General features: G+C 42.7%; 1 protein-coding gene across 1 annotated transcript; it reads left to right on the top strand.

The window, feature by feature from the left end:
- Positions 1-58: 58 nt before the first annotated feature.
- Positions 59-22,868, top strand: lhfpl4a (LHFPL tetraspan subfamily member 4a). The gene is made up of 4 exons (XM_063910395.1): positions 59-1,097; positions 17,637-17,873; positions 18,124-18,140; positions 20,057-22,868. The coding sequence occupies exons 1-4, from the start codon at positions 692-694 to the stop codon at positions 20,108-20,110; spliced, it is 714 nt and encodes a 237-aa protein (XP_063766465.1). The 5' UTR covers positions 59-691; the 3' UTR covers positions 20,111-22,868.
- Positions 22,869-24,043: the final 1,175 nt, after the last annotated feature.

Genomic DNA, 24,043 nt, shown 5'->3' with positions numbered 1-24,043 from the left:
CAGCCTCACAGCAGAGAGAGAGAGAGGGGGGGGGGGGGGGGGCTGTGGAGGGGCTGTGTGGAGGACTGATTTATATTTGGGATTTATTTTTCATCCATAGTTGGAATTCCGTCGAAAACAATGTTATTGTTTTTAAGTTGAACAGCTGAGGGAAGCATGTCACAGGCTGCATCAGTGTCTCCGTGCATTTCTGTTGGATCTCTCTTACTTTGCAAAGGATTCCTCATCATCTCTGGAAGAGTGGACCTCTGAATGTGTCTGTGTGCAGGTCAGAGCGGACACCCAGCGGCGGAGGTGAGGAGAGAAGACATGCTGCTTCTGCTGTCCATCACCGGCCACTGGATCCGGCTCCGGGAGCTCGGCGGTGTCTTTACGCGCTGAGCTGAGCGGAAGAGAGGGGTGGGGGGGGCTCCCCTCAGCTGGATCACGCTTCGCCACTGAATGTTTGATTGATCTTAAGGGAGGACGGAGGCGGGAGGCGGGAGCATTTGGATGTGAGACTGCTGGTAAAAGAGCAGGAAACAGGTCTTGAGCTACAGGGGGAAAGGGGGGACAAATCAGTGGACCTTTGTTGATCCTTTTTATAATTATAGTGTTTTAGTATGACATCCTTTCTTAACGATAGAGGAGCATACAAGAGAGAATAAGGTACAGGTTGCTGTGCAGGGGGGTCCGGGGGTGGGAGAGAAAAATGCTGCCTTCGCAAGAAGCCTCCAAAATTTACCATGACAACTATATGCGCAACTCCAGGGCCATCGGTGTCCTGTGGGCCATATTCACCATCTGCCTGGCCATCATCAGCGTGGTGGTGTTCTTCCAGCCTTATTGGATCGGAGACAGCATCAACACCCCCCAGGCCGGACATTTCGGCTTGTTTCACTACTGCGTGGGCATCGGGAACTCCGACCGGGAGCTCCTGTGCCAGGGCAGCATCTCCGACTTCAGCTCCATCCCGTCCGGAGCCTTCAGGGCGGCCTCCGTCTTCGTGCTGCTGTCCATGGTGCTCGTCCTCGGCTGCATTGGCTGCTTCGCTCTCTTCTTCTTCTGCAACACCGCCTCTGTGTACAAGACGTGCGCCTGGATGCAGCTGCTCTGCGGTAAGGAAGACACATTGATGTGTTTTGGGGGCTTAAGGGGTGGTGAATGGGGCATCCTCTCACCAGTTTTTGTTGGGGGGAAACCTTGAGGAGAGCAGCATCGGTATTCTCCCCTCTCTGCGTGCACTGTTATACAGAGGTGGAAGAAGTACTGACATGATTTACCATAGGTAAAAGTAGCAATACTAGTGTGAAATCCTCAGTTACAAGTAAAAGTACTGCATTCAAATTAAGTACAAGTAAACAAGTATTAATATCAAAATGTACTTTCAGTACAAAAACTATTTGTTATGCAGAATGGCATATTTAAACACAATATATTTAACATTATTTTCATTTGTAATTATTGGTACATTAATGTCTTCATCCCTTCAATGTTACACCTAAATGTGGGGTTTATTTCAATTACTTCATATGGATATACTCTACTGTTTCGCATAATCTGTAGTAAATGATGACAATTTGTGTGGATGTATATTTCGTGTTAACCTATCTGCCAAGTAGCTAGTAACTTAATATGTAAAATAAATGTAGTGGAGTAAAAGTATAAACTAGCATAACATGAAAATACTCAAGTAAAGTACAGTTACCTCCATGTTTTACTTAGCACAGTTATTAAGTAAATTTAGTTCAATTCTATCTATCATTGCTCACCCATAGTACACAGAAAAGTCCCAAAATGCATGCGGAAGTCCAAAGAGGCATTCAGGATCATCTCGTGAGAATTTGGTGAGTTTAAAATAATAGCCTGGTTGTCATCATTTGGAGGTTGTTTCGAGGTTCTGAAGCCGTGTTGACCCTGGGTCTTCTCCAAAAAACCATCCTCATGACACTGCCTGTTGTTCTTCCCCAGCTTGTTAAAAGGATGTGACAGTGTAATTGTATGGAATTATGATAATATAATGCCTTCAGCTGTGCTGCATCAAAGATCACAGTTTCTATTTTGGTTGCCATATCTGCCTACCAGATTAGCCTGCATTATGCATGATGTGCACATGCATTCCAGTAATGTACCCCCACTCAGCACGTTCATTCTTCTCTGCAAAACTGGAACAAACTCCATCTAAAGGCTGTATTGTGTTTGTAATTGTATCAGGAGGTACAATAAACTGTCAGATAGAGGCAGCTGAGCAGATTAGGATGGATTTTGGAATAAAGACTTGCTTTTCACCAATATGTGCAGTGGGAGCACAGAGGGGTTTGCAATCTGAGGAAGGTTTTCAGTTTTCTAATTATTTTTGGTTCCTGTCTACAGTCAAAGAACTGTGTCATAGTAGCAGTTTGCTAGGTGGCTGACAGGTGCAATCGCCATACAATGGTTCAAAAATATATGCAAATGAAGAAACAGCTTCACAACACATGAGCAGCCTTTAGAAAACATTTACCAAATTTACGAAGCATGGCACAGTTCTCCAACTGTGAGTGTTTGGTCAGTATATTTGAAATGACTATGATCAAATAATGTTGTGAGATGATACAGGGACAGGAAAGAAGAAAAACCAAAGTCATGTAGGAATATTCATACTGAAATGTAGCTGAGTGGAGGTATTAAGTAAAATAAAATGTAAATACTCAGATAAAGTAAAAGTCCTTCAAATGATGCTATGAAGATTACTTGAATAACAGTGCTTTCCACTGCTGCACACAGGAAGTGATGAGTGTTGGGGTTTGCTGAATAATCACAAATGAAACTAGTCAGAGAGTAGTATATTTGAAATGACTTTGTTAAAATAAGCCAATTGAATTTACAAGTTAGGTAACTTTCCAACAACAGTGAAAGTTGGCCAACTTTATAATCCTGAAAGTCATCAAACTCTCCGGTCCCAGCTGTGTGCGTTTAGTGTCGCTCGGTTTCCGTTGTGTCCTAGGCTTCCTGCAGCGGGTTTCTATTTGCAGCGCTTTGTTGTACAGCGTTTCCTTTATGCAATGCTTTTAGTAAACACTGCTCATGTGAAGATGTCTGCGTGTGTTTGGACACATTTGTGTTTAGTTATTCGTGTTTGGCAAAGCATGCTACCCTATTCGAAGTGTTTAGGTTCCGTTGTGACGTATATAGGCTACTGTAGAAGTGTAGAAACAGATTGTATCAGTTCAGGTGGAAGAGCTCAATGAAATCAGAGAATGCCCAGCGGATTCCCTATCACATAAAGTGCTCATTATCTAGACGTGAAGCACATGAGACTGCTCTCAAATGTGATTAAAAAAGGTGCAGAGCGTGCTTTTCATCATTTAAAGATGACGTTTGATATGGATTTTTGACGAGTTTTCCCTCTGTACTCAGCAGAATTGTCACAAATCATCGCTCCACTGTTCTCCCTGGCAGGCTCCAGAGTTGCGTGCAGGGGTGTGGGGGTGTGTGTGGGGGGGGGGGGGGGGGTAAAATCAGCATTGGTGTGGAAGCGCTGACATTATCTGAGAGGAAGTATTAGGATTATCCCTTCCAACAAGGCCACAGAAGAAAGAGATGTAAGAGCAATAAGAGACAAAGAGACGGATAGAGAAATATGGGAATATGGAAGAAGTAGCTTAAACACAAAACTAAAGATGATACACAGGTTTCCTCTTTCCAACACAGCATGTGACACATGCTGTGTTGGAAAGGGATCGCAGGAACAAACAGCAGCCAACAATGGAATATTAGTAAGAGGATGAATATCTGATACGTTCCTTAGCAGTTAGCGCTTCACGTAAATATGACATTTTATTTACGCTGCTCTCTGACTTTAATTCCTGATTATTCAGTAAACCCCAACACAGCAGTGGAAAACACTATTATTCAAGTACTTTACCTAGCATCATTTGGAGGACGTTTAAGTCATTTTTATTTTACGTAATAATTCTATTCAGCTACATTTCAGTGGGAATATATTCCTACTTTTTTAGGGCGGGACTTTGTTTTTTTCCTGTCCTTGTATCATCTCACATTTATCGTGTGGCCCTTTGTAGGTTTCAAACCAATGCACTAAACAGCATAAATGAGTTCTACCTTCAGGGAGGTTGAAGGGTCGTCTAGATACCAGTAGGTTCGATCCGCCCCTGATGGTCAGCAGCTTATCACTGTCTGTGTGTGTGGATGGAAGAATGTTGGCCTGTGTTGTAAAGTCCAATAGTGTTAGTATACAGTACTTTATTCACAGAAAACATTTTAATTATTAATTCAATTAGTTTTTAAAACATTTCTTCAATGTAGGCTATCTCCTACAAGAGTGTTTGAGGTATTTTGTCAGAGGTATTAATTAGAAGAAAAAACTACAGTACCAGGGAGCTGTTACTTTGAGAAAAACACTCAGAATTGATTAGAATAAATGTATACATTTAATAGAAAAAACACTCATATATTCTGTAATTAAAATGCATACATTTACTCGAAGAACACAATTAAGGAAGCACATGGCTGTAGTTCTCCATGTTGGATAGAGCTCCTCACAGTCAGTAACAGGGAGGGGGTTCAAACAGCATGAACGTGGAGATAAACTTCATCTGGAAAATATCACTGTGTTGTTTCTTCTGAATATTATCTCTCCAGATCCCTGCGATAATATGGTAATTCTGGCCTCAAATCAACAGCATTTCCATTATGGATGAATTCAATTACAAAGTATAATTTGATTAGTTTGATTAATGGACTGCAGGAAAAACAGCCTGCAGCTCCAACCAAGCTATGTTGTTGGAAAAAAACCTGAATCCTCCATGTGTTTAACTGAACGATTCAGTACAGCTTAAACAGCACTAGATAGATAGAATCAGAGGATGAAACCCTCTTCATTAGTCACATACATGCACACAGCAGAGCACACAGTGAAATTAGTCCTCTGCATTTAACCCATCCTAGTACTAGGAGCAGTGGGCAGCTATTGTGCAGCGCCCGGGGAGCAATGGGGAGGGGGGATTGGAGGTGTCCGGTGCCTTGCTCAAGGGCACCACAGCAGGGCCTAGGAGGTGAACTGGGATCTCTCCAAGTAGCAGTCCACCTTCCATATTTTCAAGTCTGTTCGGGGACTTAAACCGGCAACCCTACGATTCCCAGTCCAAGCCCCTACTGACTGAGCCACTGCTGGACATAACAATATGCACCACTTATACCACCAATGTGATATTCAGTGTGTTCATTCATCAATTTACCTAAGGCTGAAGAAAAATGTTCCCTGACAATGTGTGTTGCTAAATTTAGTGTGACAGCACTAAGAGAAATCATGTTATGTTATGTATATACAGTACATTCAAAGTCTATTTCAAAGTCTTACTTAAAATGGAATTGTTGAACTACCCAAAACAGGGCCCATTATGTAAACTGGCCTCTCTCAAAGTATAAGGTTGCATCTAAAATAAACTCAAGATGCAAAGGCCTTTTCACTGGACATAACATTATGCTCACCCAGTCTGTCCTGAGACAGTTAGTGTGCAAAGAGACGTGGTTAAGGCCGCACCACTCACCCCCTCTAATGGCTCTGCTGGTAGTGATAGAGAAACTGTCTCTTATCTCTGCACTTCCCCTCAGCTGAGCAGACTTTACTCAGCTGAGGGGTTTTGGATCAGTCTCTCCACCATGAGGCAGCTGCTTCTGGGAAAAAAACCCAGCAAAGCCTCTGTCCACTTCCTGCCTGGCGAACAGCAGACCGAGACAGTAATAGAGCAGCTGGGGAGCAAAGTTACCAGCAGTTAGTAGACAGCAAACAAAGTGAGGAAGAAAATGAATATAGGAATTACTTTTATTATGTAGACATGACTCAAAAATGATGTTAACGTTGCTCCATGAAGGCTTTGTGTGTAAATAAACCGCTGACTGCACATTAGCCATTTCAAGTTTATATGGCGAATTCATGCAGGCCAAAGATTAACTGTTGAATTTATGAATAAATAATAGGAGTTGTAGAACAAATACATTTTATTTCTTTATTATCTTTTTTTTATATTAATGTTCTAAATCTATAACTGTAGCCAACAGCATTTCAGTGTGACAGGATGCATCTAGTAATGCTGCAGTAAAATATCAATAAAATGTGTTCATTCACTCACACCACAGAGTGATCATTGCCAGCCTGGTTAGCTGATGCCTGTTAGCGCTGCTGTGAGAGAGCTGTGAGAACCGCCACAGACGTTACCTTTGATATTCTCCTGAGGAAGATTTCAGATGGGGTTCCTTCTGTTAATGTGGAATTTCCCTCTCTCCCTTTCCCGTGCTACGTCATCTCCCTTCCTTCTTTTCGCTAATCATTCCCCCGGGCTCCTATCTTCTGTTCGTCCCTGTTCTGTGTTCTTCCCCGGGCCTGCTGGTGTTTCCCACTAACACATGGAGTATCAGCAGTAGCTTCAGAGGTGTGAAGCTGAGAACACTTTTCTGAAAACACACACATTCAGAAAAACATCTTGAAGCAACTATAAGTGTTGTTCTTTCCCAGCCATACTGAGATAATAATGTCCCAGCGCCCTGTCATTCACATCAGTTGCAGTCCCCTCAGGACCTGTGTCAATGTCTAAGCCAGAAATATGTGCACTGTCTTATGAGCGGTCTGGGGAATTGTAATAAGTAAGCTGTTGGGCACTGAGCTGCACTCAGACTCAAAGAATAGGTTTTCTAATATCTTATTTATATATATGTATGTATAAACAGTAAATAAATATTATATATAATATTTTCTCACTATCGGCAGCAAAAAAGTCAGGCATAGGACATCTCCTTTTAAAAAGGTGCTTCGTGGATGTTGGCAAAGTTTAAATAAACTTTATTGAAAATTATATAATTGTATACCAATCAGGGGGAAATTAGGCTTTGACACACTTTCACCATATTAGAATAAAACATGTACAGACTTATGTAAACAAGTTGAAGTAGAAATGTGCAACAATAGTCCATGAAGCCACCTGGACCTGGCGTCTGAGACACAGGAACGAGGCAGAACGTCCTCCACAGCACAGAGACCCTCTGAAGACTCATGGTGAAGACTCAGGCTCATGATGAAGACATGATGAAGACTCAGGCTCATGGTGAAGACATGATGAAGACTCAGGCTCATGATGAAGACTCAAGCTCATGATGAAAACTCAGGCTCATGATGAAGACTCAGGCTCAATGTGAGGACATGATGAAGACTCAGGCTCATGATGAAGACTCAGGCTCAATGTGAAAACACGATGAAGGCTCAGGCTCATGATGAAGACTCAGGCTCATGGAGAAGACATGATGAAGACTCAGGCTCATGATGAAGACATGATGAAGACTCAGGCTCATGATGAACACTCAGGCTCATGATGAAGACTCACGCTCAATGTGAAGACATGATGAAGACTCAGGCTCATGATGAAGACATGATGAAGACTCAGTCTCATGATGAAGACTTGATGAAGACTCAGGCTCATGGTGAAACCTTGAAACCTTGAAAACCTTGAAACCTTGAAAAAAGACATGATGAAGACTCAGGCTCAGGATGAAGACTCAGGCTCAATGTGAAGACATGATGAAGACTCAGGCTCATGATGAAGACATGATGAAGACCTTGAAACCTTGAAAAAAGACATGATGAAGACTCAGGCTCAGGATGAAGACTCAGGCTCAATGTGAAGACATGATGAAGACTCAGGCTCATGATGAAGACATGATGAAGACTCAGGCTCAATGTGAGGACATGATGAAGACTCAGGCTCATGATGAAGACATGACGAAGACTCATGCTCATGATGAAGACATGATGAAGACTCAGGCTCAATGTGAAGACATGATGAAGACTCACGCTCAATGTGAAGACATGATGAAGACTCAGGCTCATGATGAAGACATGATGAAGACTCAGGCTCATGGTGAAGACATGATGAAGACTCAGGCTCAGGATGAAGACTCAGGCTCAATGTGAAGACATGATGAAGACTCAGGCTCATGATGAAGACATGATGCAGACTCAGGCTCAATGTGAGGACATGATGAAGACTCAGGCTCATGATGAAGACATGACGAAGACTCATGCTCATGATGAAGACATACACTGAGACATTGAGCCTGAGTCAATGTCTTCACATTGACTCAGGCTCAATGTGAAGACATGATGAAGACTCAGTCTCATGATGAAGACTCAGTCTCATGATGAAGACTCAGGCTCATGGTGAAGACATGATGAAGACTCAGGCTCATGATGAAGACAGGATGAAGACTCAGGCTCAATGTGAAGACATGATGAAGACTCAGGCTCATGATGAAGACATGATGAAGACTTAGGCTCATGATGAAGACTCAGGCTCATGATGAAGACTCAGGCTCATGATGAAGACTCAGGCTCATGATGAAGACTTAGGCTCATGATGAAGACTCAGGCTCATGATGAAGACATGATGGAGAAGTTGTTGTCAGATTTATCTGGTGCATGTTTTCGTAAAGCACGTTTTCCTTGTTTTCCTGAAAACCACTGATCTGGCTCTGGGAATATCCTTTCCCTCGGATGATTAAAAACACTGTTAACAAAACACTCATGTCCCCTGAGATGCAAGGCCAGGGGCCACAATCCCAGCACCACATCGATTAAATTAACATGTGGGCTCTCTTTGTTTGTTGTTTGCTCCACAAACCATGAGTTAATGCGGATAAAAGATAGAGGAACAAGGGAAAGGAGAGACACTACAGTGCCACTGCAGGAGGTTGTAGTTATTTGCCTCTAATTATCCAGCGTTCAAAGAGTGTGGAGAATATCAGGATTTTACCCTCACTCTTTTTTCTTCCCATAACTATTGCACGGACTTCCAAACACAACGTGGCCTCGTTAGTGATCATTTGTTTTAGTTTAAGTGGGCTGTGTTTGGTTGTTACTATGGAAAAGTGAGTAAAGAGAAGACTAATGATGAGATAGGAATACCAAGTACCCAGTAGAGGCTACTCAATATGCACAAAAACGCTGTCAAAACAAACTACAGACGAAAATGTTCATTTGCACAGCCCATCTGAAGAAGTCATCGTGACAAACCAACCGAGATATCTCCCACTCTGCTGTAGGATCTACAGAGGGATTTTGGCACCTCTTTGTCCTCCCGCCCTGCTACAACATTTCCAGCTGTTATTTTCAAACAGGAACTTGTGTGAAGCAGCTGGTAAGCTTCCTATTACAGCACATAAAGAAGTAGAAAGGAGAACATCTAGCAGCTCACAACAGTTTCTCAGCCTAGAGCAGAAGATAATGAAATGCTGGTCCAAATGGCAGATACCAAGAGAAATCTCCCTTCATTCCACTGAGCCCAGCACATGCAGGGAGATAATAATGTGAAGGACAAACAGAGATTGATTGTCGATGAGCAGCTTATTATAGCTATTGATTTTGAGGCTTTTCAAACATGTATACTGGTTACTTTGAGGCATGTTTTCATGGTACAAGATAAAGTACATTCCAACATGTTGACAGAGAACAGTAATCACTATACTAGTACTTTGATTACTTTTGTGCGACTATCTGTTGTCATTTTGACCTGAAATAATTACCTGATTAATACATCTTCTCTTGTTTCATGTCATTCTTTCCACCCCCACATCCTTAAACTTTCTTAAGGGGTTTACATTACATACCTCGCTACATGTAGCTACATGCTAACACGTTACCTCTGTAACATTGGCTCTGTTGGTAATTTTTTCACAAATGTTCCTGCAAATACACATATAAAACGGAGTGGTTTAAAGGTGTCCAGAGTTTATGCATGAATACTAACCAATATGCGACAAGACAAACCTTCTAAGCAGATTAACTGGAACAAAATGTAATGGAAATCTGTAATCTTGGCTGCTGATATTGATAATTTATCCCCAATTTTGTGTCAGACTCCCACTGGGACATGTGATCCTTTGAAGATTTTTGTTAGCGAGTGGTAATTGCGTTAAAATTCATATTACTTTAATATCTCTTACGCAGGTTCCTGGGCTACGATAATGCCGCTGACAGCGCAGAAATAACAATAAACAAGAACTTTATCAACACAGTTGAGACAATGCAACATATGGCTTTACATATGGCTACAATTAAACAACAACTCACTGTATATACCCATGGCAACCCTACAGAATCATTATGCCGACACAAAAGGCATATGAAAACACCGCTGTTTATTTCTGAAGTGACCTCAGACATTTGGGAGACTTTTTATTCTAATCTAGTGTTTGGTCCGAGGCAGATGATAAACACGAGCGTGCGGCTCTGTGTGTCTGCGCTCTTAGACACAGTTCACTGAACACAACCAAATCCAAATGTTACGTAAAGAGACTCCATGTACAGATCTGACTGCCTATTTGCTTCTCTGGAAGTATTTTGTGGTTTATTTTTCTGTGACAAAGACACTTTGCTTGCACTAAAGATATACAACTCTATTTAAAAAGAGGGTCTTAAGTGTGTTTTTGTGAATCTCTTTAATGTCATTAAACAGCTGTAGTCTTTATCAAACAGGACAACACCACAACATAAATGTGAAAGTAATCCAGCTGTCATAAACTCCGCTGACAGAGGCAGGATCAGCACTTTGGAGAGCGACTGACAGAACTGAAGGTCATCTCCGGAGTTTCGACAGAGCGTTTGTGTAGGCGAAGCATAGTAGTGCTGAAGTCTGCTGCTAGCATAGAGTGGAGTGGATATTAAAGGACTTAATGGTAAAAAGCTGCTATCGATAGATGAGATAACTTGAGGCTTCAGTTACTGACAGATCTCTGTTGAGGGATTTAGTGAAATGATGTGATGGTACTTTGTTTCGGATTTAGCTCTTAGTGACCATGATACCACGTGTCCTTTGTTAGTATTTGTTTCTTTCCTTCCCTTTGTGAACCACTCTATGGCTGACTGAGATGAATAGCCTTTCGTTTGATCAAAAAAGGAATGCCCAGATGTGAATTGAAAAATAAAATATGGGTTTAACTTGTATCTTTAAACAAAATAACCAAAATAAAAAACAAAACAGGGTCTAAAGAATGTGCTCCCTTTCTGTGTGTGTGTGTGTGTGTGTGTGTGTGTGTGTGTGTGTGTGTGTGTGTGTGTGTGTGTGTGTGTGTGTGTGTGTGTGTGTGTGTGTGTGTGTGTGTGTGTGTGTGTGTGTGCGTCCATGCGTGTTTGCTATGACACAAACACACACACACACACACACACACACACACACACACACACACACACCCACACCCACACACAGTCCTGTTCAGGGTCTAAACGGAGCAGGGTCTGAGAACTGGAAGTCCGATATGTATTTCATCTTTACCTCAACTCTCTACACCCCCTCCCCTCCTTTTCGTTGCCACAGCAACCCCGCCCTTCATGCATTCCTGTCCCAGAGTCTTCTCCCTCCCTCTCTTTTTCCCTCTCTGTCCTTAATCTAGTTCTGTCAGCCTGGAGGGGTAATGCTTTCTGTGCTGTATGTGTCCATGGTTTAATGAGTTGAAATTAAAGAATGACAGAAACTTTAGAGAATTAATTCAGAATCTAAAGCTAAGGGATTCTCCTTCATTTAGGCAACACAAGAACATTATTTTAAGCACTAACTGCAGACACTGTTATATTCTGCCCATAGTGAGAGGGGCTGAAAGGAAAGCCACAGTGTGTGAGGAGAGTCAAGTGACTGGAAGAGAAGATATATCAAAGTGTCTCAAAAATGGATTCTAGTCAGTGGTGATCTATATAAAGCCAGGCTACACACACACACACACACACACACACACACACACACACACACACACACACACACACACACACACACACACACACACACACACACACACACACACACACACACACACACACACACACACACACACACACTTCCTGAACTGATTTGCAGACAACCCTAACATGCAGAGCAGTGTTTCTTACTGAGCTGACACAGATTTAAATGAGGCTTGATTAATAATTCAAAGTCATTCTTGTTCACCTCTGTTAGCCAGCAGGACTAAAGGAAACCAAGGAGAACACACACACACACACACACACACACACACACACACACACACACACACACACACACACACACATACACACACATACACATACACACACACACACACACACACACACACACACACACACACACACACACACACACACACACACACACACACACACACACTCTTCACACCACATTAAACGCGTTGCGGCTGCTCCTTGCACAAACTGGATGTCATGTCTTCAGTGTGTCAGTAAACAGAAGCAGCACAGACAAAATGTGTCCGAACTGCTCTTGTTACACATACTACCAGCAGTTATCTATTCACTACTGGGGTTAGTTTGCTCAATGATAGGAAACTCAAATAAAAACGTTGGGAACCGTTGGTCTATTTGTGTCATTTATCATAACACCATACCACAAGGTCCTTAATTATTGAGATATATTATAATTATTGATGTAACTTAAAGCTGCACAATGTTTTTATGAACAGCATTAAAGGACAATGACAAACTCATAGAGAACTCTATAGCGCTGCAAGGCCAATTATAAACTGATAAACCTAACAGTTGAAACTATACATAAAGCAAAAGTACATGTATATTAATTATAATTTGACTAATTAAAGTATTGCCGCAGCAGTAACTCATATTGTAGTAATAAAATAATCCTTCTGTCAGGGTTGTGTTTAACACTGGAGCCAGCCGCAGACAGGGGTGGAAGGTAAGTACAATACCTGAGTACAATTTTGAGGTACTTGTACTTTATCAGAGTGTTTTCATTTGATGATACTTTATACTTGTACTCCACTACATTTAAGAGCCAATCTAATACTTTCACTCCTCTGCATTTATCTGACAGCTTTAATTACAATATAGATTTAGATTATTAGCTGATACAAAAAAACTACTAATCGTCCAGCTGGGAGGAGACCGAGGGGTAGACCTAGGACCAGGTGGAGGGATTATATCTTCCTCCCAGCTGGACGTGCCTGGAACACCTCCCTAGGGAGGTGCCCAGGTGGCATCCTCACTAGGTGCCCGAATCACCTCAACTGGCTCCTTTCAACACGAAGGAGCAGCGGTTCTACTCCGAGTCCCTCCCGGATGACTGAAATTCTCACCTTATCCCTAAGGGAGATGCCAGCCACCCTGCAGGGGAATCCCATTTCGGCTGCTTGTATCCGCAATTTCGTTTTTTCGGTCATGACCCATCCTTCATGACCATAGGTGAGGGTAGGAACGAAGATGGCCCGGTAGACAGAGAGCTTTGCCTTCTGGCTCAGCTCTCTTTTCGTCACAACGGTGTGGTAAAGCGACTGCAGTACCGCTCCCGCTGCTCCGATTCTCCGGCCCATCTCACGCTCCATTGTTCCCTCACTTGAGAACAAGACCCCGAGATACTTGAACTCCTTCACTTGGGGTAAGGCCTCATTCCCTACCTGGAGTGGACAGTCCATCGGTTTCCTGCTGAGAACCATGGCTTCAGATTTGGAGGTGCTGATCTTCATCCCAGCCGCTTCACACTCGGCCCCGAACCGATCCAGTGAGTGCTGAAGGTCACAGACCGATGAAGCCATTAGGACCACATCATCTGCAAAAAGCAGTGGTGCAATCCTTAGCCCACCGAACTGCAGACCCCCTCCCCCATGACTACGCCTAGAAATCCTGTCCATGAATATCACAAACAGGATTGGTGACAAAGCGCAGCCCTGGCGGAGGCCAACCCTCACCGGAAATCGGTCCGACGTGCTACCGAGGACCCGGACACAGCTCTCGCTTTGAGAGTACAGAGATTGGATGGCCCTGAGTAGAGACCCCCTCACCCCATACTCCCGCAGCACCTCCCACAGTATCTCCCTGGGAACCCGGTCATACGCCTTCTCCAAATCCACAAAGCACATGTAGACCGGATGAGCGTACTCCCAGGCCCCCTCCAGGATCCTTACGAGAGTAAAAAGCTGGTCCGTCGTTCCACGACGAGGACGAAAACCGCATTGTTCCTCCTCAATCTGAGGTTCGACAATCGGCCGGACCCTCCTTTCCAGCACCTTAGAGTAAACTTTCCCAGGGAGGCTGAGTAATGTGATGCCTTTGTAATTGGCACACACCCTCTGATCTTTTAAAAAGGGGAACCACCACCCCGGTCTGCCACTCCTTCAGTACTGTTTCCGACTTCCACGCAATGTTGATGAGACGTGTCAACCATGACAGTCCCTCAACACCCAGAGCCTTCAGCATTTCTGGGCAGATCTCATCCACCCCCGGGGCTTTGCCACTGTGGAGCTGTTTAACTACCTCAGTGACTTCCCCACGTGAGATTGGAGTTGTTCCCCTTCATACTCCAGCTCCGCCTCTAACATAGAGGGCAGAGTTGTTGGGATCAGGAGTTCCTCAAAGTGTTCCTTCCACCGCCCTAACACACTATCAGTTGAGGTCAAAAGCGCCCCATCCTTACTGTACACAGCTTGGATGGTACCCTGCTTCCCCCTCCTGAGATGTCGGACAGTTTTCCAGAACAACTTTGGTGCCGACCGAAAGTCCTTCTCCATGGCTTCTCTGAACTTCTCCCACACCAGCTGCTTTGCCTGGGCCATGGCTTAGGCTGCTGCCCTTCGGGCCTGTTTGTACCTTGCAACTGCATCAGGAATACCCAGGGATAACATCATTACCAGGGATCATTACGCATAAGTACTTTTACTTTTGGTACTTTAAATATATTTTGATGCCTATACTTTTGTACTTTCACTTAAGGAAGGAAGCTTTTATTTGTAACTTTACATTATAGTATTGCTACTTCTCCAACCTCTGGTCGCAGAACACAGACCCCAGAGGGACTGAAGTGCAACAGGTTTATGTAATGATACTCGGGCATGTGATAAGGATATGGCTGCTGTCTAAAACAGTAAAATGCTGCTTGATGCAACAATATTATTACGAAATATCACATGTATAAATATCAACACACTGTCAGGGTTTGGTAGGAAGGACCCACATACAGGGAGACAGGGAAGCAAATATCGAGGTTCACAACAAAAAGAGAGCTTTATTCACAAAAAGCTGATTCCAAAGGGGGGCCAAACCAGGCCACACAAACAAACAAGCACTAACCGGGGTACACAATAACCAGGAGCATAACACAGACAGGGACAGGAACAGTAGGAAACATCGACGACAACCGAACAAGAAACAAAAGGGGAATCAAGACTAAAAACACACAACGGACACAGGACAAGACACAACTGGGGAGGGGAGGAGAAACAGGTGAACTCAATCAGACAGAGAGACAGGAAGTTTACTGAATACAGGATATATTACCTACTTATAATGAAGTCTTTTGACTTCATTATAAGTATAACTTTCTTCTTCTTCTTCTTCTTCTTCTTCTTCTGCAGACTAATAGTCCATTGCTGCCTTCCATCGGTAGAGTAACAACATTGTTATTCTTTCCCTTCAAGAATCAATCTATAGTGAATAATCAGCGGTCTTCAGGAGGTGATTCACTTCCCTAGCTCTCTTTTTTTGATGCTCCCTTCACCAAGAAGATTTCTCAAGAAAGAAGATTCAATAAGATTACTTAGCTCAATGAATAGGTATCTCCTTTCCCTGGAATAACATGGATATTTAATCAGGGCATGCTGGACAGTCTCCAGGAACCCATTGCCATCTTTGTGTTTCCTCATAAGCATGAACCTTCTTTCCAGTCCACAATGACCCATCTTTAATCCTAGTAGCTTATTCACTCTGCGGCTAGAGTAACTGATGGTTGACTGTTGTAGAGTTGTCTTCCTCTGCTGTGTGAATCATCAATCGTTGTTGCCACTGACGATCCATTCTTTCCTCTATGATGTTAGGACACTCCCTCTTTCCTAATGGTTCATGTATGTCCACCATGTCTCTGCCTAATCTAGCTTTAGCTGCCCATTCTGCCTCCTCATTACCTTTAATCCCAACATGTGCTGGCAACCCACACTGCAACTTGAGGTCTGACAGGAGTGGACAAGACAACCAAAAACACTCCACACCCACACACACACTCACCCACGGGGGAACAAACAGGGACACACAGGGGAAAGGGGAAGTGGAAATCAGAAAATCTAAGCAAAAGTAAATTGCCTTTTATTTTTTTAATATAGAAGCAGACAGGAAACAGGAAACAGAGAGATGGCAAAGACAAAAGCAGCGGTTATTTTTTATTGGACTTTAAAAAATATCTTACTGTGCTGTCCAAAATATACGACTTTGTTGTCTTTAACGTGTCGCCCACATCGCACAGTAGCCTCCAAACTGCCACGTTTGCATTACACTGGATGTTCATCAACTACGAACACACACACACACTTCATCTGCTCTGTGCTCATTGTCTACAGTAGCAGCGGTGCAGGCAATGATGCATTCAGGGACCCATCTGTCAGGGCCAGCCTGGCCTCAGCTGCACCCGCTGCACAGCAGGAGACTACACACACTCACACTCACACACACACACACACACACACACACACACACACACACACACACACACACACACACACACACACACACACACACACACACACACACACACACACACACACACACACACACACACACACACTTTACCCGATCACATGATTGCTCTGCACAGTATTACAGAACCTGCCTTTTGCAACTTAAAATCAATTGCTGTTTAGAGACTGATGATGAGGCAATTCATTCACAAAACCAGAGGTGGGAAGTAACTAAGTACATTTACTCAGGTACTGTGCTTGTACAAATTTGAGGTACTTGTGCTTTGCTTGAGTATTTCCATTTTCTGCTACTTTGTACTTCTACTTCATTACAATTCAGAGGTAAATGATGTACTTTTACTCCACTACATGTATGTAATCCCTTTAGTTACAGATCTGGATTAATGATGGTAAATATAATCAGCCCTTAAATCAGACTTTAGTTCACCTGGAGTAAATCCAGCAGCTACCCTGCAGTATTCAAAGCCATTAAAACTAGCTGCACCTTTACCAGCTCTGAGAACACTTTAATGATCAATCATTATAAAACATATCAGAGATATTATTCTGAAATGGACCAATCAAACAATGACTACTTTTACTGTCACTACTTTAAGTACATTTAGATGAGAGTACTTTCTACTTTCACTGGAGGAACATTTAGAATACAGGACTTTTACTGTGACAGAGTATTCCTACACTCTGGTACTTCTACTTTACTCAAGTACAAGATCTGAGTACTTCTACTTTACTCAAGTACAAGATCTGAGTACTTCTTCCACCTCTGCACAAAACACAATATTTGTTGTGTTAGTCGTCTTAAAGATGCAAGCATTTTGCAAGCGAGAAGTGAGGGCCATCCAGAGAAATATGCAGCTTTTTAAAGAGTTAAAGACAGCACAAGACTCTTGCCGTGAAACCGCCCTGGACCTGGCATTGCTGTAAATCACATAACATGGCATGAAGGGAATTTCCCAGAGGTGTCTGTAAGACCCGGGTCATTGTGTTTGTCTTCCCACAGACCTCCATCTTGCAGTGTTACTAAACACTTCATGCTAAACCTTAAGACAAGAATCACAATACTCCAGAATTAAATTTCTTAAAGGTTATTTCAAACATGCATAAACCTCTTTGTTCTGTCTCCATTGCTCCACACCTCCCGCCTGCCTTAGCCGTGTGTCTGGTGATAGGCTGCGTGATCTTCCCGAACGGCTGGGACTCGGAGGTCGTGCGGGACATGTGTGGGGAGGACACGGGGAAGTACACCCTGGGAAATTGCTCGGTGCGCTGGGCCTACATCCTGGCTATCATCGGCATACTGGACGCCCTCATCCTGTCCTTCCTGGCATTCGTGCTCGGCAACCGGCAGACAGATTTCTTGCAGGAGGAGCTGAGGGCCGAGAGCAAAGGTGAGAGGTGGATGGTTAACGCATCTTAATAACACAGGGGACAGACTGGGCCCATGCATCAAGTCCTTTGATTCTAAAGGGTATCTTGGATGGAGCTTTGAATCCCATGGGACAGGATAGCACTGTAGTAAAGCATATAGTATTTACTTAGTATAGTAGTATAGTATAGTATATAATATTCAGCTAGAAGGCCTTTGTATCAATCAAAATATTTTTATGTAAATAAATGTTTTTTTTTTCCTTTTTACAGATTTTGCTGTGTCACGGGTAAGTTCACATGTGTGTGTGTGTGTGTGTGTGTGTGTGTGTGTGTGTGTGTGTGTGTGTGTGTGTGTGTGTGTGTGTGTGTGTGTGTGTGTGTGTGTGTGTGTGTGTGTCATGTATTTCAACACTGTACCAACCAAACACTGGATCCTTTATTTCCCAAAATGCAATAACATTTTTGTCAGAGCAGTAATTTTTCCTATTTATTGGCACAAAAGAAGTGTTTAGTAGGATTCTTTTTTTTCTGACAACACAAAGTATTTTTCTTTTAATAATTGAATGCCTCATATACAGTATGTGCAGGTAATAGGCAGCAAGTGACTAATGCTCCTAACTGAGTGAACTGAAGGTATTAAATGTTTCACTTCGCAACTTTCACTGCACGAATTTTGGAAAACATATCACATACGTCCATGGAGTCCTTTATTAGAAGTGTTTTCCCACCTTTAGTTATTACCGCCTGTATTACCAGTCCATGTTAAAAGTTGCACTTAAAAGAGCAAACATGCTCTACCAGCTTTCCTTAGAGCCACTTTGATAGAATGAAAAAAACGCTGATGATCTTATTTTAAACTGCTTCCACTCTTCAGCTCCATCGCGGCTACTCTCCACGAATGGACGGAGTAAGAGCAACTTTAGCTTGTTTGACGTGTGGACTCTGCAGTATGTCCCCCTGCATGCTCAGATCAGTCCTCTGTGAGAAACTGATGGTGTCCTCTCTGTCTGTCTTAAGGACAGTGCACTGTGAACCCCTTTACCCTTTTTTGTGTTAGATTTGATTCATTGTAATATGTAGTTATTTGTGATTGATGCCACTAAAAGAATAACATTCTGGTTAAAATACTCATTTATCCATTCAACAGGGACATAATAGAGTTAGCTAAGTGGCTATTTTTCCTCTGTAGTCCCTGGACAGATGTTGTAAGTCACCCTAAAATTAAAATTAATTTAAAATAACAAGTAAATACAATCAGTAAAAACATGCATCATACAATACTGAACTTCGAGAGAGGCAGTGAAGAACCAACACTCATATTAGACTTCCAGGAGACCTCTACAACTCACAGACTGTTGTATACTTCAAACATAAAGGCAGAGTCCTCATCACATGACTAACTGACGTAATGAAGTTGTCGGAAGGGAAAAGTAAAATGTGAAGGTTCATGTATTGTAAAGGTGTGCCCGTTCAAGTTCATTGCATTAATTTGTCTCTTTATGCTTTTCATCGTGCTGACTCACATGTCAGATCCTTCTCTGATAGATTTGAGATGAAGAGCAGAGACCTAATGACAGACTGTTAATTATTATGGTGTGATGACATGGCGGCTGCACTTCTGTTAGTTTTCCCAGAGCAAAACATTAGCATCGCAAGAGCTTCCTTACAGAACATGTTTTTATACCTACACGTTTTGTTCAGCAGGATAATCCACATGTTAACTCCACTTTATGATTTTGAAGTGCAAATGCAATCGCCTGAAATAAAAAGCTAACGTTAGGCTATAAAGACATTACATCAGGGGGACATGGCCTCACAACACCACCGCTAAGCTAAAGTTGGCCAATGTTGGGCGTGATGACGTTTAGTCTCATTTAGACACAAGTAACATGGTTTTCATTAAACATATAAGCAAAAACGCGTCAAAAAACCAGAAGTGATATAATGCTGACTCATTTCAGGACTAATTCCTGCACCCCTCTATGTAGTTTTTACCACTGTTTTTAAATGAAAGGCAGCTTTATACACTACATAATCCATAAAACACAGCTCAGTGGAATGAGTCCTGTCCCCTCCCTCCCGTGTCCCCCACTGCTCTCCCCTGATCCGCCTCACTTCTTCCCAAACACGTCCCTGTCTTTAGCTATACGTTGCTGCAGCAGCCTACTCACACTGTCTCTCTGCTCTCTCTCTCCCCCTGCAGATTGAAATCAGGGGCACCAGAGATCCCCGATTTGGAGTCCAGCGGTTCCACTGAGAATTAAGCTTCCCCTCCCTTCCTCCCTCCCCCCTGCTCCTGCTCCACCTCTTACCTTCAGGTGAAACCCTTCATCTGGAGGCCAAAGTCCGGTGGTTTGGAATACCTAAAGACTGAGGCTGTGGGAAGAGAAAACATCTTGTGAGGAAGTGTGACAATCTTTATCGAACTCTGGGATAAATCACTCCTAACCTACAGTGAACGGTGTTAAAACAAAGATCAAGAAGTCATAGATAATGATCATAATGCTTGCAGAAGAAAATATACATATTTTTATTGTGTGGAACAAAGCTACTTCAAGATTTAAAAGCAACATTATTGGCAAAACAAGAAAAAGTTAAAAAACATGAAGATGATTTTGTACAGCCACAGTCATTTTTGCAGTCTTTTTTAGTCCAATTTTCAGCTGCTCTTTGTGATACAGTCTTATTATAGGACTACAAAAATAAAACATGCAGAGGTTTCTATGGGAACAGGGTAAATAAAGACAATGAAAAAAATAAATAAAATACCATACATCAAACTCCCCTGTGAGCTCTGCAATAGTAAAACCTTCCATTGTCCACTCATGGAAAAAAAAGTTAGTTTAACTTTGAGCCTTCGAGCATTGTCCCCACTGTCCTCCGCTTCGTCAGTCATTCACATTTCACTAGAGTCTGTTTTATAGAGTCCACCCCCACTCCCTCCTCCATTTACTGTATGTTGAGAGGACAGTCCTGCTCTGATTTAACACAGGGCCCCTCTATGGAGAGAGTAGCGCTCTAACATACACAGACTTAAATATATATTGATCAATTTGATCGATAAAAGCACAATTTATTACAATGGCTGGAATTCATCGCTACACTTCAGAAACCCAATCAGTGTTTTTAGAAAATGGTAGTCAACATCTGCTCTGAAGCAAATGACAAAACATTAAAAATAGGCATTAGTTTTTAGATTTGATCTTAGCTGAGGATCATGGTCCTCTTACACAAAGTAAAGTAAACCATTTTGGCGTCCCTGAGATGCTTTTTTTTTCTTTTTCCAAAATGTGTTTATTGAAGTTTTTCTCAAGACACAAACAACCCACAATAAGAAACACAACCACTAACTGCAAAATAAAGGAAAGGGGGAAGAGAAGAAAAAAAAAATGATGGCACACACATTGGTACAGAGGTTAAAGGGTGATACGGCTTACTTATGCCCTCTGGCTTTATGGAGGGGTAATATCACTTTAGGGCATTGAGAAATTCTGGGCCCTTAACAAAGTCCAAAAAGGAAATCCACATTTGTTGAAACAGAGTGTTTTTTCCTTTCATTGAATATGTTATTTTCTCCATTGCTATAACTTGAACAATGTCCTCTAGCCAGCATTTCGTAGTTGGTCTTTGTGTAGATTTCCAACATTTTGCAATTGTCCGCCTGGCTTGAAGTAGACTGAGGGTAACCATCTTCATGTTGGCTTTGCTGAGGGATCATTTCCTGAGGTATAAGTCCCAAAACACACATTTTGGGGCACATGGGAAGATTCACCTCAGAAGAAGTTGAAAGAATATTAATAACTTCTCTCCAAAATTCTCGTAATTTTGTACAGGACCATACACAATGGAAAAGAGTCCCTGTATGTGCATCACATTTAAAACATACATCAGGAATATTACCATTGAAATGATTCAGGACTACAGGAGTGATATATAGCCTCATAACCCACTTATATTGTAAGAGTCTGAGAGCTGAATTGTATGTTTGTGCCTGAGAAATGTTACAAATGGTTAGCCATTCAGGCTCAGTTAATTCTTCCTCTAGGTCAGCACACCAGGCAAGTCTCATGTCATCAGATGACTCCTGTGACCCTGACATTAGAGTCCTATAGAGAATAGAGATAAGTCTTCTCTGGGGGTTAGGGCAAGCTACCACCTTTTCTATTGCTGACAGATCAGGCAAGGTGAGGTTTTTTTTGAGTCTTATAAATGAAGTCTCTAATTTGAAGGTACTTGAAAAAGTGTTTAACTGATAGATCAAAGTTCTGTCTGATATCTTCAAAAGACATAAGAACACCTTCATGAAAAATATCTGATATTTTCCAAATACCTTTGTCTGCCCAAAGTTTGAATCCTCTGTCTTTTTCCCCTGGAGGGAAATTGTTGTTTCCCCAAATGGGTGTGAACTGAGACATTTTAAGGGAAACATTTGGGTATTTATGAACTTCATGCCATACACGGATAGTATTTGAAACAAACGGATTGCCTGTGGCTTCCCGTAGTTTTGCCAGATCACCAGAGTAAAGATACAGGTAGGTGAGAAGTTTCTCTTCAATATGCACCCAAGAGAGGAATGAAGTAGATCTAAACCAAAAAGAGGTTAAGATGCTTTTTTAGTTAAAAGCAGGGATTCATTCAGATTCAGTTTTACTGTTGTATGGATTTGTTATGAAAAATATTAATTTTCTTGTATGGTCTTTGTTTTGTGTGCTCATTATTAGAAAGCTGACCTTACTCTGAGAGGACGGTATGTCAGGACCTGTCGCTCTTCTTTATTCTACATCTGCACATCAATATTACTTTCTTCCCTTTCACATCTATCCAACACGGCCTAATCAACATGGAACTTACTTTAGTAATATCTTTGACCTCTGACCTGTTTCAGTGCTCCTTCTGTAAGAGAGTTTCTTTTGTACATGGTTTTATTTCTGTTGCTCTGCTGTAATGATGCTGTGATGTTTCTCATAGTGAAGCAGTGTTTGTGCCAGAGGCTCAGCATGGCAGCCAGTGTCATCATCTCCATCACTGTCGCTGTTTGAAAATAAAATGAATAAACTTCTTATTGCTCTCACTCCCAGACTATGTGTATCTTCATAAGGCCCGTAGCCTTGGCCGTGGTGGTGGGCTAGCTGTTATTCATCGATCTAATATACTGGTCAAAGAATTTCCAGTCAGCTCCACTTCCTTCGAAAGTCTCCATTTTGCATTGGCAGGCGCTACACAGCTCCAAGTGCTGCTTATCTACCGGCCGCCTAAAGCCTCCACCCACTTCTTGTCAGAGCTCTCCGGGTTGCTTGCCACCATCTGCCCCATGTACCCATCTACTATTTTAATGGGTGACTTTAACATTCATGTGGACTCGGCTAACTGCCCCTTTGCCTCTGACTTTTTGTCACTATTGGACTGTTTTAGTATTGCGCAACATGTGCATGTTCCAACACACACCAAGGGGCACACCCTTGACCTTGTGTGCTCTACTGGAATCACCCCCTGTCATCTCCAGTGTGATGACCTGGCTATTTCGGACCATCTCGCCATCTCATTCTCTGTTTCTGTGCCCCTTCCCAGTCAGCCCAGTAAACGAACCATCACATTTCGGAAAACCAAACAGGTCTGCACATCCCTGTTGTCTTCCACCCTTGTGACCCACCTGGCCACTCCCCCTCTTAACACCACCGTGGATGGTCTGGTGGAACACTACAATACTGCTCTCTCCCTCAGTCTGGACTCAGTTGCCCCTCCCATAACCCGGTTGGTCTCATTTGCACGCCCCGCTCCCTGGTTTACTCCTGAGCTCCGCCTCATGAAAGCAGCCGGCCGCCAGCTTGAGAGGCGCTACAGGACATCTGGCCTCACCGTACACCATGAGGCCTACAAAGACCACATCAGGGACTACAAGGAGGCTCTCTTGAAGGCGAAGACACTCTACTACTCCATACTTATTAATAACCAACAAAACCACCCTAAAAAGCTTTTCATAACAATCAACCGACTACTGCGCCCTCCTGATTCCCCCCAACCCTCTGATGCAGCTGATCTGTGTTCCAGGTTCCTGGACTTCTTTCAGAAAAAAGTGGAAACTATTCATAATCACCTTCTGCAATATTCTACGCCACCCCCCCCTTCTCCCCACCATCCTGGTGCCGACACCCCTACTGCCTGCCCACTGCAGTGTTGCCTCTCCTCCTTC

This window comes from Eleginops maclovinus, chromosome 20, assembly GCF_036324505.1.
Source record: "Eleginops maclovinus isolate JMC-PN-2008 ecotype Puerto Natales chromosome 20, JC_Emac_rtc_rv5, whole genome shotgun sequence".
In the NCBI taxonomy this organism is placed as follows: domain Eukaryota; kingdom Metazoa; phylum Chordata; class Actinopteri; order Perciformes; family Eleginopidae; genus Eleginops; species Eleginops maclovinus.
Note: the sequence above shows the minus strand (reverse complement) of the source record. Positions and strands in the feature narration are given on the sequence as shown.

Coding starts and splice junctions, on each gene's coding strand:
- lhfpl4a (XM_063910395.1), top strand. CDS start 692: ATGCTGCCTTCGCAAGAAGCCTCCAAAATTTACCATGACAACTATATG. Junction 1,098..17,636: donor CTGGATGCAGCTGCTCTGCG/GTAAGGAAGACA, acceptor CGCCTGCCTTAG/CCGTGTGTCTGGTGATAGGC.